This window comes from Bombina bombina, chromosome 3, assembly GCF_027579735.1.
Source record: "Bombina bombina isolate aBomBom1 chromosome 3, aBomBom1.pri, whole genome shotgun sequence".
Lineage (NCBI taxonomy): Eukaryota > Metazoa > Chordata > Amphibia > Anura > Bombinatoridae > Bombina > Bombina bombina.
The window spans coordinates 311,510,525-311,528,515 of record NC_069501.1 but is presented as its reverse complement, the minus strand read 5'-3'; the positions used below and the strand labels follow the sequence as shown (position 1 = coordinate 311,528,515).

At 34.8% G+C, this 17,991-nt stretch overlaps 1 protein-coding gene across 1 annotated transcript in view; it reads left to right on the top strand.

Annotated features, from left to right (window-relative positions):
* The first annotated feature begins 752 nt into the window (after positions 1–752).
* Positions 753–17,991, top strand: part of PCYT1B (phosphate cytidylyltransferase 1B, choline) — a 408,274-nt gene continuing 391,035 nt past the window's right edge. The window contains exon 1 of the mRNA XM_053704615.1: positions 753–869. Coding sequence (XP_053560590.1) covers positions 753–869 — 117 coding nt within the window. The remainder of the gene's footprint in view (positions 870–17,991) is intronic.

The following is a 17,991-nucleotide window of genomic DNA, read 5'->3' as shown; positions in this document are numbered from 1 at the left end:
GTTTAAAATTGTATTCTCTGTCTGAATCATGAAATAATTTGTTTGGGTTTAATGTCCCTTTAATATTTCACATTCCAATGTTCTTCACATAGCAGAATATGTTCTATTTAGTCATACATATTTATTTATTTTTATATATATAGCAAGACAACAAAGTAAACATTTTTTTTAAAGTGAATTGAAAAGTCTCTTAAATTTTTTACTTTCACGTCCCTTTAAGCTACACCAGACAGTTTGCTTTAATCACCTCTCCGATTATCATGTGACAGAATAAGCATTCTTCAATACAAGAACATTCTACATATATTTATATTATTCAAACATTTTTGTTCTGCTGCATGATATTCTAGATAAAATTCTATATAAAAATGTTAACCCGTTAGCTGCCAGAAGCATTTTTTTTTACGGTTGCAAAGAGGTTATAACCCTGTGATGGGTTGCATGAGGACTGATACAAATAGATAGCTCTGCTCTGCTTGTGCTGTTCATTGAGAGCAATGACATTCTCCCATCCAACCACAGAGCGCAATGCAAATGAGGCCTCTGAGTGCCCAGCCCTGTGCTTTACTGCTGCTGCTGGTTGTTATAGTGATAAACCCAGGCCCTAAGCAGCACAGCACCGACTTAGAAGATTTAAAAAAACAACAACCTTGTGTTTCTCAGGGGAAGACATTACAGGAAAGGAAGAAAAAAATTAAGCACTCGGGAGACGCTCCATAGAGAGTCAGCGGTGCAAGAAGTCTGCCCTGGCCATGCCAGTTCTCAGCATTGATGCTGAGTCAGAATCTGGCATCTCAAAATCCCATTGTGGTGAGCTTCCTGTAGAAACCATGGAGGAATTGGAGCACACTTGTCCTCATCCTCGCCTGGTGAGTACACAGCATTGGTTCATACATAAAGGGTTTTTAAATGCTTTGTGTAAACAAGTTAGTTGCAGGCTCATCCATCAGTGTGCTCAGTGCTGTACTTGGTCCAGAGACAGCGAGGGGTAGTGTGAGGGTGGTGCTGAACCAGCATCCCTAGGAAACAGCTACTGGGTCATTTCAGTGTGTAGCTGATTATGTTAATCTGAATCCCAGGTGCTGAGCTGTTTATACTGTTCCTGTGCTGTACCAGAGCTAATACCAGGATGTGGATACTTAGTGTCAGAGTGATAACTAGTAAAGTTCCAGGGCAGGGTATATATAGCCTATCAGGGTGCTAGAATAGCACAGTATATGGTACCCAATCAGAAACATCCGCTGCTGATGCTTAAAGGGACATGAAACTCAAAATTACATTTTCTTTCAAGATTCAGACAGAACATGCAATTTTAAACAACTTTTTAATATACTTCTATTATCAAATTGTATTTGTTCTCAGTATATTTTGTTAAAAAACAGGGATGTAAGTTCAGGTGCATGCACGTGTCTGGACTCTGGAGCACTATATGGCAGCAGTTTTGCAAGAAAGTTATCCATTTGCAAGAGCACTAGATGACATTTATGTGTTGCCCTTTTATTTCCCTTTAAATTGAAAGTAACATATCAGAAACGGTTGTTCTCTTCCTATTAAAGGGACGTTAAACACTTTACGGTAAAATAAAATGATAAATCGTATATATAAAAAAACTTTGCAATATACTTTCATTATTTATTTTGTCCCCTTTTCCTGCAATTCCATTCTGAAATTGTGAGCTTTTCAGTTCCTGTTAGAAATGGAAGTGAAGAACACTGTTGTATTCCACACAGCCATTGGCTGCACACTCTAGTGACCTATTTATAACTGTCTCTAATTGGCCGCAGCAGATGAGGTAACCTAAGTTACAACATGGCAGCTTCCATTGTTTTATAGAAACTAAAACTTTACACTTATTTTGTCAATATTTAAATAGCTAATTAAACTTTTAAAAATACATATACATGTTATTCTAACACTAATCTTTTCTTTGAATGAATCATACTGTCTAGCATTTATTTAGTGTTTAATGTTCCTTTAATGATCTTTGGTGTTGTACTAATGTTCATTGACTTATAGGTAAATTCTGCTATTCCTCATTGGCTTTTAGGTATTTCCTGACAATGTTCATTGGCTGATAGGCACTTTCTGAACATCCTAATTGGCTGATGAGTACAACAAGCAACAATTCCTTGTGTTTTGTCAGGATACTTTGCTTACTTGATCAATATAAGATCCTAATGCTATAGAAAATATCTACATTGTATTTCAAACACAGATTTAAGGGCTGATTTTCTCCTACATTTGCCTTTGCTCACAATGTCTATCTGTCCTCCTATCTTTTTAGGATCCTTTTCTAAAAGTATGACTTCTTGTTTTGTTTAGAGGCATTTAGAAAAACTGTTTTTGTAATCTATTTTTATTTCCAATGTATCCTTCTTTGTTTTGTTGCCCTCAAATAGGTACAAAGTTATCTTTTATTGCTCAAGTGATAGCCTAGGGTATGCTGGCATCTGCAGGTCAGATAGTTCAGGTGCACTAAACCCTCACATGATAAACCGCTGAGCTGAAGCACAGTAAAATTCCTGTTGGTTATAGCTCAAGCATTAAGCCGCTAGTGTACTAAGCCAGCCGGGATTTCACTAAGTCGATAGTGCGACAGTGCGCAAACTGTTCTTCATGTAGTTTTATGCTATACTGTTAAATAATAATGGTCTACTTCATGTCCTAAAAAGCACAACGTTTTACAGCGGTATTTTGGATTGCGCTCAATGTCAACATTTAACTCACTAATTTGTAATACAAATGATTTAAGCATGCTAATATGCTCCCTGCACTATATAAGTATAGGATGTGTTCAAAAAAACGTTTTGGCTGTGTTAAGATGCTTTGATTAAAATATTTAGCTTGCATTATTGATTTCGCTTCACTTTATCTAGTACTTATTGTTTCTAACACAATAGGCATGTTGCAGTTTTTCATTACAATTAAAAAAAACGAACAAAAAAACAACTGTTTAAATCTATATTGTATAAGGGTGACTACATTTCCCATGATACTTAGACTCTTTGGGGCCTATCTATCAATTTCCGAATGGAGCTTGAGGCCCCGTGTTTCTGGCGAGCCATAACCCTTTCCACCTGCTCTGATGAGGCGGACAGGAATCGCCAGAGTTCAACCCTCACAAGAGCTGCTGGTGCAATGCTGAATACGGAGAGCGTATTGCTCTTCGCATTCAGCGATGTCTGTCGGACCTGATCCACACTGTCGGATCAGGTCCGACAAACATATGATAAATAGGCCTCTTTAAGTTGACTGAGCATCATGGGAAATGTAGTTCTTAAACCCCTGGGGTTTTTTATCTTTGTATGTGACTTTCATGGCACACATTTTAAAAAAAAATTCATGAAGTTGCACAGGCTACATCTTTTTGCAGTTATTGGTTGTCTCCTTATCCTGTCCACGTTTCCTATAAACTTCTTTTTAACAACATATCTTAAATTCCATAAATATAAATATATTTTTTTGCCTAAAAGTAAAATCCATAGGAAATATTTCCTTTTCTTTTCTTTTTTTTCTAAGAAATATTTCCTTTTATACATAAAAATCTATGAAAAAAAATCTATTAGAAAATCTATGTTGATACATTGTGAAAATAATTATTTTCTTCTCTGAACTTATTGTAAATGTACTTTCTCAGTATATGTAAATGTCCTTAAATGGCACATTGAACATTGTATGTCATTGTGGATATCATCTTTAAAGGGACATGCTACCCAATAGTTAAAGCCCTTGAACATCTCTATGCAAAAAAGGTCCATATTTACCTCGAAATTTCCTAAGAATTCACACCCCACTGTAAAGAGACTTTAAGCAGTCAATTAGAATGCTAGTCCCAGGACATGCAAGGGAGTGTGCATCTAGCATGTGCCAGCACATTCATATTATTTTCCTATTGAGTTTAAGGAAGATTACTTTGAAATCTCATGAGATGGTAGTGAAATCTCATGAGATCACTGCAAAGAGTTGTATGACCTAAACACTACTGATGCTGATTGGCTATTTTTTTTTTTTTTCAACTTGCTGCTGGTGAGCTGAATACATTTTGATGTAAAATGTCTTCCTTTTTACATAGAGATGCTCAGGTGATATTTATGTCAGCTTTTTATATTTATGCTGCATCACTTTCAAGTGATTTAGCATATGAGTATTATGTCCCTTTAATTATATAATGTCTCATATAATTTGGTGGTAATGACATTAATAGGACATTAAAGTATTTTTTTTCTTTGTTTCATCTAAGAAAGGGCATTTTATAATGATTATGTTTTTGTAGAAGTTCCTGTACTGAAAAAAGTTGTATGTTTTTATGCTTGTGGGGCCTGACACTGTGACTGTCCATCAATAAAACACTGGGACTTCTGCTTATTGGCCAGTGAGCAATCCTCCTAGGGACCCGTTTCATACAGAGATGCACATCTTGTTAGAGCTTTAAAGTTGGGAGGACCAGATGGTCAGACCTTTTTGGGGCAGACATGAAAACACACGAACACTTGCAGGGACTGTCCTTAGGAAATTATCAAGAAAAAAGAGTTTCCCCTGCCAGCTGCAAGAAAGTAATGCAGCTCACTGGAAACAGAAACTTTGCTGTGGGGATTGAAGTTAGCAGGCATCGGGGGCACATTTTAAAAATTTAATCCAGCTGCCAATATAAATCAGCATATAGTACCACCTTACATTCGCCTCTATTTTCATATGCATGTGTTTTTCTATTAGTGTAAAAAGTGTTTTGTGTACCTTGTCCCAATCTCACCACCTTTTAGATGCAAGAAAGAAACAGCAAGATATGCAGGGGTAAATATTTAGAGAATATGGCCAACAAATTTCAACTACACCCAAGAAATGCCTCTGTTCAGCCCACTAGTAGTTTTGGAAAACTTTTTTTACAATAAAGAAAGCTTTATGTAGTACTTTGAATTTCATATTATAAGTGTGAATTTCACAACGTTTTTTTTTACATGTGCAGAGTAGATTTTTTTTAAGATTTCTACTGTGTGATTTAATCAGACAGAGCATACAATTTTAAACAACTCTCCAATTTACTTCTATTTCCAAATGTGTTTAATTCTCTTGGTATCCTTTGTTGAAGAAATAGCAATGCATTTCTGGGAGCTATCTGAACCCATCAGGTGAACCAATCACATGAGGCAAGTATGTGCAGCCACCAATCAGAAGCTAGCTCCCAGTAGTGCATTGTTGCTCCTGAGCCTACCTAGGAATGTTTTTCAACAAATGATACCAACAGAACAAAGCAAATTAGATAATAAAAAGTTGCTTACAATTGTATGATCTAGTTAGCGCTATTAGTTCTCCTGATTGAGCCTGTGCCGCACGCTATTAGTACCAGCTCTGGTCTGTGTTGAGAACTAAACGGGTTTTGGCTGGCTCTGCCTCCCATAGTCTGCACTTACTGAACATCTATGGCTCAGTGACTCATGATGCAGGCATTAAAAACAATTCAGAAATTATCTGTAATTATGTATATATAAATATATATATATATACCTGTATATATATATATATATATATATATATATATATATATATATATATATATATATACTGTAACTGTATGTGTATATATATATATATATATATATATATACTGTAACTGTATGTGTATATATATATATACTGTAACTGTATGTGTATATATATATATACTGTAACTGTATGTGTATATATATATATATACCTGTATATATATATTTTTATATATATATATATATATATATATATATATATATATATATATATATATATATATATATATATACTGTAACTGTATGTGTATATATATATATATATATATATACCTGTATATATATATATTTATATATATATATATATATATATATATATATATATATATATATATATATATATATATATACTGTAACTGTATGTGTATATATATATATATACCTGTATATATATGTATTTATATATATATATATACTGTAACTGTATGTGTATATATATATATATATATATATATATATATATATACCTGTATGTGTATATATATATATATATATATATATATATATATATATATATACTGTAACTGTATGTGTATATATATATATATATATACCTGTATATATATATATTTATATATATATATATATACTATAACTGTATGTGTATATATATATATATATACCTGTATATATATATTTATATATATATATATATATATATATATATATATATATATATATATATATATATATATATATATATATATACTGTAACTGTATGTGTATATATATATATATATATATATATATATATATATATGGGTCTGTTTGTGCTTTTGGGTGCACACCCTAATTCAATAGGTTGTTCCCTGCATAATTTTTCCATAAAATACGATTTTGTTATGATTTTTAATACAGTTTTATTTCAAGATTTAATTTGTTTTATGCCATTTCTTTGTAATGAAGGCATCGCCTTCGCATATTTAAAAGCAGGGAATGCCCCTTTACAAGACACACTGTTTTCATTGTAAAAGGTGACGTTAGAGAATTAAGACAGGGGCTTTATTGCATTGGTGAAATTTCTTCGAGAATCTCACAAGCCCAGAGAGCTTTTGACATTCACCCAACAAAAATAATGAATAATATGAATGACAAGTAGGTGAAAATTCCTTATGTAGCTTTAAAACTTCTGTGATTTACACGTGGTAAAACTGTCAGCTCTGCAGTGTAGTTTAATCCTGAACTTCAAAGGGATGTGAAACCCCAACAATTTATTTTGTAATTTAGACAGAACATACAATTTTTTTAAAAAAAGTTTTGAATTTACCTCTACTATCACATTTGCCTTATTCCCTTGTTATTAGGGGAGGTGTCTAGAGCACTATATGGCTGGAACTAGTGCTGTCATCTAGTGCTCATTAAAATGAATAACATCCTTGCAAAAGTGCGGCCAGTTTTGTGTCCCTTTAAGCTGTCAGTCTCAGCTTCTGCTCATACTTTTAGAAGCTATATTAACCAGCTCCTATTAATCAGCAAACCTGAGTATAAGCTCCTAGGTGAAGCTAACCGAGGTATTAAAACTGAACTCACAAAATATATATTTATTCTTTACAAAGATAAAAAAATAATCACTAAGGGATCTGACTTAAAGTGAAAGTCATGTTTGACAAATCAGTGCCCGTTTTTTTAATAATCCTATTAATAACAGGGGCACTTTAATTCATCAAACTTTACATTTCACTTGATTTGTTCAAATACTTACCTTTTAATCCTGACAGCCGCTCCAGCGATTCCCCCGGCCGTCGGAAGCCTCTTCATTTGTCAGAAATGAGTAATCCGGCTTCCTCCAATCATGGCTTTCCTCCCGGGGGAATCGTGGCCTGAGGCAACGCCGTGATTGGAGGAAGCCAGATTTGTTGTTTTGGACCCGCGAAGAGGGCTTGCGACGGGCGGAGGAAGCGCTGCAGCGGCTGTCAGGATTAAAAGGTAAGTATTTGAACAAAACAAATGAAATGTAAAGTTTGATGAATTAAAGTGCCCCTGTTTTTAATAGGATTATTAAAATCGGGCACTGATTCGTAAAACAGTATGTTCTAGATTACAAGTGAGGCGCAAACGGTTTTGCGCAAGCGATATCATCTTTTTGAGAGTATTTTTCATTGTGCTTATTTTACAAGTTGAGTGAAATCCCCATTTACGCTTTAATCCTTACCGCGATCTCAGAGATGTGGTTAAATCTTTTCCGAAAATAAAAAGTTTTACAAAACAATTAAAAAATACATAACAAAGAACACCCACTCACAATAACACTTTCTAATAAAAAAGTATTTAAAACAAATATTTGTTTAAAAAAGTTATAAGGGTTTAAAAATATGAGATCTTGTGTGTTAGAAAAAAAAGGGCAGGCAAATGGCTTTGACATTGAGACACATAAATTACATTTCTAAGGATGTATTTGTATTTTATATATATATGTGTGTGTGTGTGTACATATATATTAATTTATTTATATGTGTTTATATGTATTTAGTCATATATACACACATAAAAACATTCATTTATATGTACACAAATGAACATATATATATAAGTGTATTAGAGCCCTTTGCCATTTATTTAGATAAAAACATGATAAAACATATTTATGCAATATTCATATTTAAGAAAGATTTAAACTATGTATTTACTGTAAATATTAAACATTTGCTAATGCGAATATGCTATGTTGCCTGCGGGATGGGTGTTTTTTTTCAACAATTTTTTCTCTCCATTGACTTCTATGGGGAATGTGAAAATCCGATGGTGTTTGCGCAATCTCGGGTGTTAGTTTTCTCTCTCCTTTTTTCTCCATTGATTTCTATGGGGGAATGCATGCACGCGCACTTGAAAGCTTAAGTTAGGATTTTTGTGCTATTTGGGATAACGCTAGCGCAAAATACGTTGTTTTGGAACTTGTAATACGAATGCAGCTTAACTCTAGTAGAGTTTTCACGATCACAAAAAAAAATATATATAAAGAGAAGAGGTTTGAATAGGCAGTAAAGAGGAACCAGACAAGGAATTGAGCCAAAACCAGGGCCTGATTATCTAAAGGTCTATGGGCTTTTGAGATTCTCTAAGAAATCTCACCAGTGCTACAAAGGCCCCTGTTGGAATTCTCTAAAAGTTTTTATACTACGAGTGATTCTCACAAACTTTACAATTTATGTTCATACTTCCTTGTTCATTGGCTAAAATCAATTACAACAGCTCAATGGAGGGTGTGCTGTTGTAACTGATTTTAGCCAATGAGAAAGAAAATATGCACATAAATTGTAACTGTGTTCCAGGTGCGTTAGGCTATGACTACGCTTATGCCGAAACGCGTAAGCCTTTCTGGTACACAGCACCTTCTTTTTTAATATCTCCATGTTGGATTATATAAGCTTTTAATGGGTGAATAAAAGTTGGATCTATTCATTTTTCGTACTAAGGTCTTGCTTAGTGCCCGATTCTCTAAAGCTCCTTGGGAGTTTCCCTCAGATCCATGTCAGTATTTCAAGGCTCCTCAGGGATTGTTTTAAAGGCAATATCTTACCATGGGAACAGTGTATCTCATTAAGAGGAGTTCTTCTTATATACTTTATGTTAAGGAGAAGCACTTACATTACAATATAGTGCTCAGTAAAATAAGGTAATGATTTCTCTCCTTACCAGCAAGTTTTTTAGAATTGGGCCCTTAATCAAGATTATGTCGAAATAATTTATAACACTCTTTACCCTAACAGAAAAAAATGTATAAAGGAAAACAGAGGCAATTGTGAAATAGTATAAACTGAAAACAGGGTAAATATTTAATTTAATAAATTCACTCTACCCATTGCACTTTCCCTTTCCAGTGAACTCCTTTACTTTCTATGGGAGGCATCTCCCAGCTCTCAGGGACAGGGAGAATTCCAAGAGGGCAGCCCCTGCAAGACTGAACATGGTGTTTCATGTCTGATTCAGCAAATGTTAGCCAATCGGACCCTAAGTGAGCTACCAGTATATTAGATGAGGGTCATTGTGCTAACGCCAGTTTACAGGTTTGAGAGGTTGTTTGTGACTTTTGTGAGTACTGTTTCAGTGAGGTTTAATGGACAGAGGCCTTATTTGTCTAGTAAAGAGTGGGTGAAAATAAATGTAATTAGCAGTTGTTCAATATGGTTTCCAGTAACTTTTGGGATAAAGAAAATAGTAATATTGGTGTTTGCCAGAGAGTTAATGGAGGGAAGATTATTTAGGAGGGATGATTGGAAATAAGCCTCTGTAAAGAGAAAAACTCAAGAAATGACTTAGCGTGGAAGAGGGAGATGGGGTCACATGGGAAATGATGAGAACTTCCACTACTTCATATGAAATAATTGTGTGGCTTTCTCTGTGTAGAGTAGCTGAGGTGATTATGCAGCATTTAAGGATGTTATGGTTTATCTTAAAATAGTCTTTAAAGTAGTTTAGTTAAAAGTTGAAGGGGATGTAGATGCTCAGAAGAGAAGTACAGAAAAAGCACTTCAGGTGGGTTTGAGAGATCAAAAGTACAATTCTTTATGGTGGTGAAGGGTCATGGTGTAAAAGGCAAAACATAACTTGTAGTTAAGGAAATATACTTGAGAGAGTAATTTTCACCAAAGATAGTGCAGGAAGATGTAGATTTGCTACAGTGGAAGTTGCATAATGTGGGGGCATGGTGGTAGGTGTAGTTTCATCTATGGTTGAGATTAATATTCTCTTGTATTGTTTAGTATGGGATCAAGAGATGAGAATGTATTTTAACAGGGGCGTATTTAGGTTTTGTGCTGCCCTAGGCACTCAAAATTCTGCTGCCGAAGCCCCCCCCCAGCTTTTAAGTCCTATTTTTAGACATTTTTGGGGCAGAGTGTAAAAAATAATGTCTTTTTAAGTAGATGTTCACCAGGGCTTGCATTCATACTGATCACACACACACACATATATATATATATTAAGACATTATTTTGCAACTCAGATGATTAAAGTGTTTATATCAGAAAAAAAATATCCTTCACTGTATGATAGTTTGTCAGTAGGTAGTTGTTTAACCTTAAACATCTTCTTTGATGATTGACAGTTATTTAAGCAAAATATCTGCTTGGATAAATATGTAATGAATATACAAACTGGCCTTTAAAAGTACTTAAAAAATACAACAGTAGTTATGATAGGTTTAGGAATTGTATCCTAGGGGATAAAGTCACATGATACTATCATAATAAAGTATATACTTGTATTGTTTTTGAATGTATTAAATGCATACAACATATTTTCAGTTGTGTTTTAAGTCACATAGTTGTATAGATTCAGCAATAAATACTTATTCTTTGCATGTATGACAGATAGACAAACAGTAAATGTACAAGTATTTAGTGACTAATCCGTTTAAGTATTTTAATGCTTAATGAAGATGTATTGAAGGGAGAAAGACATATGCTGTTTCACAGTGGTCACGTTGTAGTGCACACTGCATTGTGTAGTCTGTGTGAGTCTCAATCACGCGGTGGAGCCAGGAAGAATACCGCATTCCCTCTCAGTCCAGGCCAGGCTGTGCAAGTGAGCTCTGCCTCCACTGTCACCATGTCATGCGCACCCACATACAATCCCATAGGATAGCAATAGCCAGGTCAGCCATTTAAGTCATTAGTAATTGGTTGATTTAGCCACCCGCCCCTGAGTTCAGTAGGGTGGCCCTAGGGACTCAAAATTCTGCTGCCCCTTAAAAATCTGCTGCCCTAGGCACCGGCCTTGTTGGCCTATCCCTTAATACGCCCCTGATTTTAAAGAGAATAAATTAAACTGAGTAAAATTTTTTTAAAGGTTAATGGTTGGAGATTTTGGTGGGTTCCTAGAGGGAGAAGTCAAAAAGTGTGAACTGTAGAGAAGTGAAAAATTGTACTGAGATTAAATTGTCTAAAAGTATTGTCCATCAAATTGTATAATAGATGTAGTATATTGTGAGGGCCAAAATTAGGAATAAAAAAAAAATGTTTTTATGATGTTTTGATATAAGAGCTTCAGTTGATCACATTTTAGTGAATTTAAAATAAAACTTAATTTTTTTAAATAAAAGACATCTATATAAGTCTACTGACTGATTGTTGAGCATCAAAATAGTCTCATTTTAAATATTTATGCTAGCTCTAATCCTATAGCTGTTATTAATCTGGATATTGAAAAGAAAAACACATTTACATTGTTGCTGATAACCATTGTATAACATAAATCATAATTTTTTCCCATTTATCACTTAAAGAGATGTTAAATAGGCTGTTCCATTGTAATAAAAAAAGAACTAAGCAGTTGCTTATACTTAATAGAAATGATTGCAAAATGTATTATTCATCTATTTAAATGGATTTTACTTTTTATTTTTATTTTTTACACATTTATGATTCCTGTCACAGCACTAGATGGAGGAGGAGGCGTCTGCAGGAAGTTTTATCTTAGCCTGATGTCATAAAACTTCTAGGCTAGTGAATAAACTAGATAACAGGAAATCAGATTTACTAATGCCCAGAATTGACAGAATTAAAACTTAGGTTTTGAATATCAGCTGCTCTTAAATTTCTAAGTGCTAATTTTGCAGGAAAACAAGTAAGTTATTTGCTGTTTTTACACATTCTTACTCTTTTTATATTTACTTTGATTTAACATTTTTTTTTTTATTTTTATTTTTTTTTTACAAAGGAGCATTGTTTAATATCCCTTTAACGTCCCTCAGTCATTTACATTGACCTGGCTTTCTCACCAAATACTTTACTCTGTGCAGTATAATTTTACCCCTGCCAAACATTGTCCAAAACATACGTTGCTCACTAATAGACATTAAAGGGACATGAAACCCAAATTTGTTATTTCACGATTCAGATAGAGGGGCCGAATTATCATAGTGCGAGTGGACATCGACAAATGCATACTCTGCATTTATAATTGCACAAGCATTTCTCGTGAAATGCTTGTGTAATACCGCCCCCTGCATCATTTAACCCAATCGGGCTGATTGCTGTCCGCTGCCTCAGTGGTGGCAGACACATTAAGGAGCAGCGACCTTATGAATTAGAACTAGAAGCATTTGGGCCTTGATAAATTGGCCCCATAGAATATGATTTTAAATAACTTTTCAATTTACTTCTATTATCAAATTTGCTTCATTCTCTTGTTATCCTTTAATGAAGGAGCAGCTATGAACTACTGGGAGCTAGCAGAACACATTTGGTAAACTAGTGAAAAGAGAAATTTGTGTGCAGCCACCAATCAGCAGCATGCTCCTGAGAATAAAGCAAAGTAGATAATTGAAGTAAATTGGAAAGTTGTTTAAAATTACATTCTCTATCTGAATCATGAAAATTTGGGTTTCATATCCCGTTAAGGCACAAAGAGCAAGCAAAATAGTGTGAAATATACCCATAACCAAATCCCTTCCTACAGTGTCAAATGAAAACGTTATTTACATTTAAAAAATTGACATTTTTGTAATATTACGTATCCATCCAGAGAAGAGTTTAACAAACTGAATGCCATTTTTCTATAGGCATGGTGGGTATACTGGGAATGTATGCTTAATTATTACATTTTTAAAATTAAATATTTTTATATATATTTTTATTATTATTTTTCAATGTCCAAAACATATGTTGCTCACTAGTCATTGACTGAGAAAGCTACATTTCCAGATTTGGCATGTTTTTCATCTCAAAACAAGATGAACAGTGCAAGTAATCATTTTCTTGTAGAAGAAAGTGGCCACAACTATTTTCATCTTCTTAAATGGGATTTTCAAAGTTCTCATATTGTAAATTGTAAAACTGCTAAGTTACAAGGTTCAAAATTACTGAACCCACTTTTGTCAATAGCTATTATTAGCATTTCACAACTGTTGATTATATGCAACAATGTAAAAACTCATCTATCTAAATAAAAACTTATCTAGATTTTATTCAAAATATTCACAGGCTGTCTTAAAAGAAAAAAACAGCTCCAACTTTTTATTTTGTACGGAGCCCCAGAGTGACCACATAATATTTTTTCTTATAAATTGTGCGCATGCTTTACTAAAATTTGCAGTAGTAAATCGTGCCCATGGTTTAATAAATTGTGTGCATGATTTAAAGGGACACTGAACCCAAACTTTTTCTTCCATGATTCAGATAGAACATGCAGATTTAAGCAACTTTCTAATTTACTCCTATTATCAATTTTTCTTCGTTCTCTTACTATCTTTATTTGAAAAAGAAGGCATCTAAGCTTTTTTATTAGTTCAGACTCTGGACAGCACTTTTTTTATTGGTGGATGAATTTATCCACCAATCAGCAAGAACAACTCAGGTTGTTCATCAAAAATGGACCGGCATCTAAACTTACATTCTTGCATTTCAAATAAAGATACCAAGAGAATGAAGAAAATTTGATAATAGGAGTAAATTAGAAAGTTGCTTAAAATTTCATGCTCTATCTAAATCACAAAAGAAAAAATTTGGGTCACAAGTCCCAGCTACCAGATGTAGACAAAACTCTGATGCTTGCTACTGTAGTAGGAGATGGGGAAATACTTATGATAAGACGGGGGAGGTGTACAAAATAGAAGCAAGAAGTGGAAATAAGGGACATGTTTGTGTCACCTGTATGTATTGTAGCAATATGAATCATTTACTTTTGTAATATCACAATGATACAGAGCCCCATTGTAGCTGTGCATTGTAGAATTTTAATGAATCATATTGTTACAATAAATACAGGTGACACAAACACGTCCCTCATTAAAGATGGCTGTGAAAAGTACACCTACAGGTCACGTGTTCTCCACAAGACACATCTCTAGACTTTGTGCCCCTCCTCTTCTTCTTAAAAGTTTCCGCTTTGTGCTTCTATTTCGAGTATGTATGTGTGTATGCATGTGTGTATGCATGTATGCATGTGTGCATGTATGTGAAGCCCCAAGACAGTAGTAGTAATCATTTTAAAAATATTGAGTTAATATCAGTCTAATTTCAGGTTCTGTATTATCTGTATAAACTAGGATTATTTGTGGTGTCCTGCTATACAGATGCCGGAGGGTTAGTATTTTAATCTTTACTTGCTTATTTTGTTCATGTGCTATAAAGGTATTCTTCCACCAAGGATGTGCTTGAGAAGAGGATAAGGGAGATAAGGAGCTTGATGATTTAACCTACATAAAGAAAATATTATGGCTAAATTATAATACTAGTACTGGTACTTTAACTATGTGTTTACCCCCTTTGTGGGTGGAGCTTTATTTCAAGGAGTGAGGTCTTGCGCCCCACCATCTTGAAAATTCACCAGCCGCCAATATATATATATATACACACACACACACACACACACATATATATATACATATATATATATATATATATATATTTATTTACTATACTACGTGTGTGTTTCTCTGGAGTATCATAGCCATTGCCTCCCCAGTCTCTGACCTCACCGCACGTCACTGCTATTTCTTACATATGGAGTCCTGGTGTGGCTGTAAATTGTGCACACAATTTATAAAAAAATATCGTGTGGCCACTCTGTAATGTTGTTTGGTGTTTTTCTTCTAATCTTTTGAATGATTTTATTGCTTTGCAACTTTGTAATTTACATAAATTCCTTTTACATATTATTGTCATTTGATATTTTTTGTTCTTTCTCTGTAATAGTTAGCAATATCGCCTGGAGTTGCATGGGTTTTCTTGCTTTTAAAGTGAATGTAAATTTTGATGCTTAAGTGCCCGGTTTTTAAAAATTCGATTGAAAACAGGGGCACTTTAATTCATAAAAATTTACATTTCACTCCTGTTGTGAAACAAAAACGTACCTTTTAATCTTCACAGCAGCTCCAGCTTCATCTGGTCGTCGCAAGCCATTTCTGATGTCAGAAATGATGGATAGGTCATCCTCCAATCACAGATTCCCCCCAGGGGAAACAGTGTCTGATTCAAAGCCATGATTGGAGGAACCCGGATTTCTCATTTTAGACCCAGGAAGAGGCTTTGCAACGGGTGGAGGAAGCTGGAGCTGCTGTGAAGATTAAAAGGTAAGTTTTTTTTTCACAACAGGAGTGAAATATAAATTTTGATGAATTAAAGTGCCCCTGTTTTTAATAAAATTTTTAAGAACCGGGCACTTTAGCATCAAAATTTACATTCACTTTAATATCGCCCGTGACATTCTTCTACCAATATTAAAAATATATTAGAATATCTCAAAATAAACTTTAAAAAGAGCCTATACATAGTTTTACAAACTATTGCATAGCTCTTGTTTTTATAGAAGACGCAGATATTTCACAGCTGTGGAAAGTAAATGGAAAATGTAAATGTAAATTGACCCAGCTTTAATGGAATGTGCTTGCACTAAAAATGTGAAATGTTTTTGTTTTTTATGCCCTTGGGTTGTCACTATTTAAAGAAAAAAAAAGTGTGAGACTCAGCCAGTAATCATGTTGTGCCTAGGGATACATTTGATATATATATATATATTTACAGGGGCATATTTTGGCCTAGGCAAACAAGGCACTTGCATAGCGCAGCAGATTGCTGGGGGGCAGCACATTTTTTGTGGCTGTATTTGTAAGTTATTACAGTTATTTTAGAAGTATTATAAAAGTTATATAATGAGAGATTTTCTCAAGGAGCTTACAGTTTAGTAGAAACTCTGAACCTTTCATTTATTTAGCTAGCTATTGCCTTTAGTTCTGTTGGCTTTTAGCACTCATCTCTTGTTTATGGGGAAGTATTGTTTCAAGAAATCTGTTTTTTTTATTATATATATTGCAGCAATAGATAGATTAGATATCACTGGGGCATATTTATCAGGTCCGCCAGACCTCGCTGAATACGGTGAGCAATACGCTCGCCGTATTCAGCATTGCACCAGCAGCTCACAAGAGCTGCTGGTGCAACGCTGCCCCCCCCAATGGGCCGCTAGCAGGGGGTGTCAATCAACCCGATCGTACTTGATCAGGTTGTATTGTGGCGATGTCTGTCCGCCTGCTCAGAGCAGGCGGACAGGTTATGGAGCAGCAGTCTTTGTGACCGCTGCTTCATAACTGCTGTTTCTGGCGAGCTTGCAGGCTCGCCAGAAACATGGGGCATCAAGCTCCATTCGGAGCTTGATACATATGCCCCTATATGTTTATGTGTGTGTGTGTGTTAATGTGTGTTTATGTGTCTGTGTATGTGTGTGTGTTTATGTGTGTGTGTTTAGGTGTGTGTGTGCTTAGGTGTGTGTGCGTGTGTTTATATGTTTGTGTGCGCACGCAAGTGTTTTGCAAGCCCGGGTGAAAATTTTCTTTGGAAATGCCATTAAAAAAAAACAAAAAAAAAAAAACACGTTACTCCCTGAGCAAAAAATATTATGACCAGAAAAGGCCTAAAACCATAAGGGGTTCAGGGGGTATGGGGGTAAGTGCAGCAGAATTTTGAGTGCCTAGGGCAGCACAAAATGCCACTATATACAGTATATATAACTCTAATGACAAGGGTTTGGAGTTCACCCACTGCTGGCACAAGTCTGAGATTGTGTTCCTTGATTTAGTGTTGAGAGCAGCTCCCTCAACAAGAGAGGTTACTACGACCTTACATCGTAAAGAAATTGCAGGTAACAGTTTGCTACACGCGCAAAGTGGACATCCACAACATGTGTATAAAGGAATTGTCAAAGGACAATTTTTGCGCGTTAGGCGTAACTGTACCTTGCATTCGGACTTTGTAAAAGAGTCAGTTGACCTAAGAAAAAGGTTCATTGAGAGAGGCTACAATGTAGGGATGATTGACTCAGTGTACAGGGAGGTAGAAACTATGGATAGAAAAATACTACTCAGAAACAGAAAACAGGGATGTGAAAGAAAAAACCTAAGATTTGTTACAAAATTCTCTAATCAATTCTCTGGAGTGTGTAATATCATCAAAAAGTACCTGCCCATTCTATATGGTGATGATGACTTAAAAAACATAGTTCAACAGGGATGTGACTTTGTATACTCTAAAAATCTGACAATGGGCAACATGCTCTCACCGAGCATGTTGCCCATCACAGAAGAACGTAGCTCCTGGTTAGAAGTTGGAGGGACTTACAAATGTGGTGTTCCACGTTGTAAGTCCTGTACTTATATAAAACAGGGTAACAATTTCACATCTTTTGTTACAAATGAAACTTTTTCTACAAGAGGTTGTGTTAAGTGTACTTCCACCTATGTGATTTATTTGGTGGAATGCACTCAGCACAAAAAGCAATATATTGGCTTAACTACAAGGGATATACGTTCCCGGATAAAAGAGCATCTGGGTTATATATCCAATGAAGTGCAGTGCTCAGCATTATCGAGACACTTTATCCAAGTGCATGATAAGCAAGTACAGCACTTTAAATGGAATGCCATTGAGAGTATTACTGTGCCTCGCAGAGGTGGTAGTAAATTAAAGATTTTGGAGAGACAGGAGATCTATTGGATTCACAAGCTAAAAACTTTGGT